The 5,552-nt window shown below is 46.1% G+C and overlaps 1 protein-coding gene across 2 annotated transcripts in view; it reads left to right on the top strand.

Annotated features, from left to right (window-relative positions):
- The first annotated feature begins 4,850 nt into the window (after positions 1-4,850).
- The window catches only part of DSCAM (DS cell adhesion molecule), a 399,852-nt gene continuing 399,150 nt past the window's right edge, over positions 4,851-5,552 (top strand). For both annotated transcript variants that reach the window (XM_018552699.1, XM_018552700.1), the window contains exon 1: positions 4,851-4,933. In XM_018552699.1, the coding sequence (XP_018408201.1) occupies positions 4,891-4,933 (43 nt within the window). In that variant the 5' untranslated portion in view covers positions 4,851-4,890. The remainder of the gene's footprint in view (positions 4,934-5,552) is intronic.

The following is a 5,552-nucleotide window of genomic DNA, read 5'->3' on the forward strand; positions in this document are numbered from 1 at the left end:
CTGTCCAAGATGGGCAGATCGTACGAGCTTTTAATAAGCTTACGACCAAGTCTTGCGATGGTCGTAAGGTGTATGGGCACCTTAAAGCTGGCCACAGACCTTACAACCATCGCAAGACTTTTGTCTTGCGATGGTTGTAAGGTAATTAAAAAAACGTACGATCTGCCCATCTTGGACAGGCAGATCGTACTTGCGATAATCGCAAGCCTGTTCCACTGAGGGGCGGGCTTCCGATGACCGCAATGCTGAACGGGCAGTGTGCGCTTGCGCACACCGGCCTGTGCGGCATTTATCTTACGAACATGCCACACACCCGCCGACAATCGGATGATTCTCGGCAGGTTTTCGAACATGTTCCTAAGATAAAAGTCGTGCGACCGTACAGTAGAAACGGTTCCACACACCTTGCGATAATTGTGTGATTGCGGGATTTCCCGCGATTATCGTATGATTATCGCAAGGTGTGTGGGCACCTTTACGCAAATGGTCTGTGGGAGTAAAAAAGCCCCAACATTGATGGTGTCAATGGGAGAAAAATTATGCATCATAGGTGTCAATGGGAGAAATAGTACCCCATTATTAGTGTCAATGAGAGAACAGTGTCCCATTTTTAGGTCAATGGGCAGAAATAGTGCCCCACCATTGATGTCAGTCGGAGGAATAGTCTCCATAATTGGTGTCAGTGGGAGGAATAGTGCCCCATCCTTGGTGTCAGTGGGAGGAATATTCTCCATAATTGGTGTCATTGGAAGAAATAGTGCCCCATCATTGGTGTCAGTGGGAGGAATAGTGCCCCATCCTTGGTGTCAGTGGGAGGAATAGTACCCCGTCATTGGTGTCATTGGAAGAAATAGTGCCCCATCATTGGTGTTAGTGGGAAAATGAATCCCTATTCTTAACATCACTGGGAGGAATGGTGTCTCATGTTTGGCGCAAGTAGGAGGAATAGTGCCCAATCATTGGTGTCAGTGGGAGGAATTGTGCCCAATCATTGATGTCAGGGGGAGGAATAGTGCCCCATCATTGGTGTCAGTGGGAGGAATAGTGCCCCATCACTGGTGTCAGTGGGAGGAATAGTGCCCAATCATTGATGTCAGGGGGAGGAATAGTTCCCAATCATTGGTGTCAGTGGGAGGATTACTGCCCAATTGTTGGTGTCAGTGGAAGGAACAGTGCCCCATCATTGGTGTCAGTGGGAGGATTACTGCCCAATCGTTGGTGTCAGTGGGAAGAATAGTGCCCCATCATTGGTGTCAGTGGGAAGAATAGTATCCATTATTGGTGTCAATGGGAGGAATAGTGCCCCATCATTGGTGTCAGTGGGAGAATGAATCCCTATTCTTAACATCACTGGGAGGAATGGTGTCTCATGTTTGGCGCAAGTAGGAGGAATAGTGTCCCATCATTGGTGTCATTGGAAGAAATAGTGCCCCATCATTAATGTCAATTAGAGAATTAGTCCCCATTGTTAATATCACTGCGAAGAATGTTGTCCCATGATTGGTGTCAGTGGGAGGATTACTGCCCAATCATTGGTGTCAGTGGGAGAAATAGTGCCTCATAATTGGTGTAAGCAGGAGCAAAAGGACCCTATTGGTGTCACCGGGAGGAATAGTGTCCCATTATTGTTGTCAGTGGGAGCAATAGTCCCCATTATTGCAATTTAATTAAAAAAAACACAGTGCTCAAAATAAAAACCCCCTCACTGCAACCTCTTTCAGTGCATACAAAGTGGTAAAACACAACTTAACAACAACAATTGTGACAAATCAACCACTATCACTGGGTCCCATAAGTTATGTGTATGTGTCTTAAAAGTCACTTTCATATTTATTCCTCACTCATAAAAATTGCAACAAGTGTCCTAGTAATATTTTTCCTCTTGATCACATTCCAACCAGTTCTCTGCCATTAAAAATATCTTCCACCATGTTCCCCTATCATAATGAACTCATCGGCAATGGTGCAACTCTGTATGAATTTACACATCAACATACATCTTCTTTTATCTGGTAACCCCATTAGGCGAATGGCAATATTTCTCAGAATATGAATGGCAATGGCAAAATATAAGCAACATCCCTCATCGCTATGCCATGTTTGGCATAGATACATCAATAAGATACGAAGCAGCAAATAAACATTTGATCCTCGGTATATCCCAGGGGAAGTGACATCAGCAGTATCATTGGGAGGATCAGTGCACAATAATTGTTGTTGTTTGTAGGAATAGTTCCTCATTATTAGTGTCAGGGAGCAATAATGCCCCATCATTGGTGTCAATGGGAGAAATATTCCCCATCATTGGTATCACAGGGAGATATAGTGCCCCATATTAATGCCATTTGGAGGGTTAGAAACCCATCATTGGTTTTAATGGGAGGAATAGTGCCCCATCATTGATGTCACTAGGAAAACAGTGCCGCATCATTGATATAATTGGGGAGGACTAGTGCACCATTAATGGTGTTAAATGTGTGTTGAGGTGGCATTCAAAATAAATGACACTGCAACACATCACACTACAACATATGTGTTGCAGCATTAAAATTACCAGAACACACTAATGTGAAGGGGGCCTTAAAGCAGATTCCTTTGATGTTGCATTTTAGGAGGCTAGGAGTCTGGCTGGCATCTGCCCCACTGCCATTTTCACCCTCAGCCATATGCAAGGGTGGGTGCAGGGTAAGGGTGAGGCGCTGATCGGTTGACCCTGCCTGAAAAGCCAATCAGTGCCTTTGCCTTACACTGTAGCTGTGATGGGCAAGGCAGACAATTAGTGTCTCTTTGCCTCACATAGAACCCTGACTGAGAGGCGTAGGGCAGCCAATCAGTGTGTTTACCTCACACAGAACCTACCATTGGCCCTGGCTGAAAGGCAGAATGCAGCCAATCAGTATCTTTGCCTCAAAAAGAACCTACCATTGGCTCTGGCTGAGAGGCAGAAGGCCATCAATCAGTGTGTTTGCCTCACATAGAACTCACCCTGGACCCTGGTTGAACGGCAGAAAGCAGCCAAAGCACTCTCCAGTAAAAGCTCCCTAGTATGGCTGGCATATGCCCCATTGCCAATTCCCATTCCCAGCCATACTCAAGGGTGGGTTCTATGTGAGGGAGAGGCACTAACCGGATGCCCCTGTCTGAGTAGCCAATCAGTGCCTCTGTCCTACACAGAACCCCCTTAGCCGATGCTGAGAGGCAGATAGCAACCGATAAGTGCCTCTGCCTAACATAGACCTACCCGAGCCACTGTTTGAGAGGCAGAGAGCAGCCAATAAGAGTCCCTGCCTCACACAAGACCTACCTTTCAAAAAGTAGTTGTACTGCCTCATAAAAAAGTACTACATTCAAATTACATATTGCATTTTGAAAAAGGAAAAACAAAAATGTATGCATTAGAACCATGGCGGACTAGAATGGTACTCAGACGATATTGGTTACTTAAAATCTCAATATCTGATTTAATCCACAACAGTTAAGGAGAACTATGAGGTGAGTGCTTTTCACTCACCTCATAGTTCTAGCCGACCTGTGACAGTGAGACTGTCACAGGTCGGCTCAGTAGATCGGGAAGTGAGCGAACACATACCGGCGTTCGCTCACCTCTGGATCCTGTCACGGCTCTCTGCCGTGACAGGGGAGGGGCTGGATTCCCCCCTCCGATCCACCATCACTGACTGGCGGAACGGACGGAATAGGGGGCGGGTACAGCTGGCTCTGCCTCTAGATAGGCAGAGCCAGCTGTCAGTCACGCAGCTGGGCGGATCCAGATTTAATTGTCGGGATCCGCTTCAGCTACGGCGTCTCAGTATACCGGGAGCTACAGCTCGTGGTATACTGAGCCTAGGGTGACGGGAGGACGCTAGTTTGTGTCCTCCCGTTACCCTAAGGAGAACTATGGGGAAAAGCCCTAACCCCATAGTTCTCCTTTAAGTTAAACATCAAAACTTTCTATTCAAATCAATATCATAAGAATTAATCTGAGAAATGCCTTGACGAATCTGTTATACATCAATAGTTTACATACATACAGTTTGTACAATCGGAAAGCACAAAAAGGCCAAGGCCTAATGGTGAGAGCAGCAGCAGTTGAATTTCAAGGTAAAAAAAACCAAAACAAAATAAAAAATAAACACATTCAAATAACAGCTATTGCAGAAAGTTCACGAAACGCAGTGATTTTTTTATTCCCTCCTCCGTGCCGTGCTCCTCGCCATGGACCTGCTGGGTTGCCTGGAAGCTGCACGCTGCCGCTGACAGACCCATGATAGGGTTAACGCTATTCTCTGCTCCTGCTCAGAGGGAGAGGAGGTTAGGAGAGGGAGCAATCTGATTAAAGCCGAGGAAGAGGAAACATGCACTTGACTGTCTGCTTGTTCCCTGGATCTGGTGGTTGAAGGTTATGTGCGCGGAGCTTTTTTTCTTTTTTTTTCTTTTTTTTTGTGGATTGGGAATTTTGGAGGAAAAGGAAGCGGGGATGGTTGCCTCTTTGCATTTAAGGATTTTTCACCTGTGGACTTGACTCTGCCAAGAGAAACAAAAACCAAATAAAAAGAAAATAAATTTTATAACAATAAAAGCTCTTGCTGTTTTTGTTGCCTGCATCTGAACACACCTGGGCTTGCAGCACCCGCCTCCCTCTCTGTGCAGCCTTGCTCTACACTGTGGAAGGCAGCAAGAGAGAGAGAGAGTGACAAGGAACCGTAGACTGATTGCTGGAGGCTTAAGGACAATCATCCACCTTCTGCAGAGCAGAGACAGCTGGAGACAAGGGAGCTGGGGCGCTTCCTTTCTTTTTCTTCCCTTTTTTTTTTTTTTTTAATTAACCTTTTTTTTTTTTTAGGAGGAGAGTGGAGGACAGAACCTGACGCTGGGAGGAGAGACAGGAGCATGTGGATACTGCTTGTCTTCTGGTTCCAAAGCATCATAAATGGTAAGCATCCTTGCTCTGCATCCCTTATTCATTCCAGCTGATTGGTACAGGATGCTGCTGGAGACAGAGTAGCTAATTATCTCTCCGGTGATGTGCACGGTACAAAATAAAAAATCCCCCCCTCCCTCTCTCTTCTATTTTTTTCCCCCCACCCGTACCGCGTTGCCTTGCTAAGAAACTGCTCTGTAATCATTGATACAGGCACGGCGATGCACCGTAATCAGGGTACGCAGCTAACTTGCACTGATTAGACGTTGCCATCGAGGTGATTGTGCCACTGATATATTGGTGCGTGCGACTGCAGCGCCTGTCATTGGCTGCATGGAGCCCTGTGCGCGGCGGTGACAGGGTGGCAGCCAAAGCCACAGCGTGGAGACTGCCTGGTTACATGTGACCAGTACATACCTGCATACGCATAGATGTGTATGTGTAGGGTCTCTGTGTGTGTGCGGGGTCTGTTGGATGCTGAAGTGCAGACATTAACCGAGTAATTAAGTTTATTATGGGTAGGAGGGCAGAGATGTTAATTTTGGGCTTGGGTGTAGATGGGGTATATCAAACATTCTGGTTCCCAATCCCAATACAGTTTAAATGTATGTGTGTGTGTATGTATGTATGT

Source organism: Nanorana parkeri, unplaced genomic scaffold (assembly GCF_000935625.1).
Source record: "Nanorana parkeri isolate BGI_ZX_2015 unplaced genomic scaffold, ASM93562v1 scaffold95, whole genome shotgun sequence".
NCBI lineage: Eukaryota > Metazoa > Chordata > Amphibia > Anura > Dicroglossidae > Nanorana > Nanorana parkeri.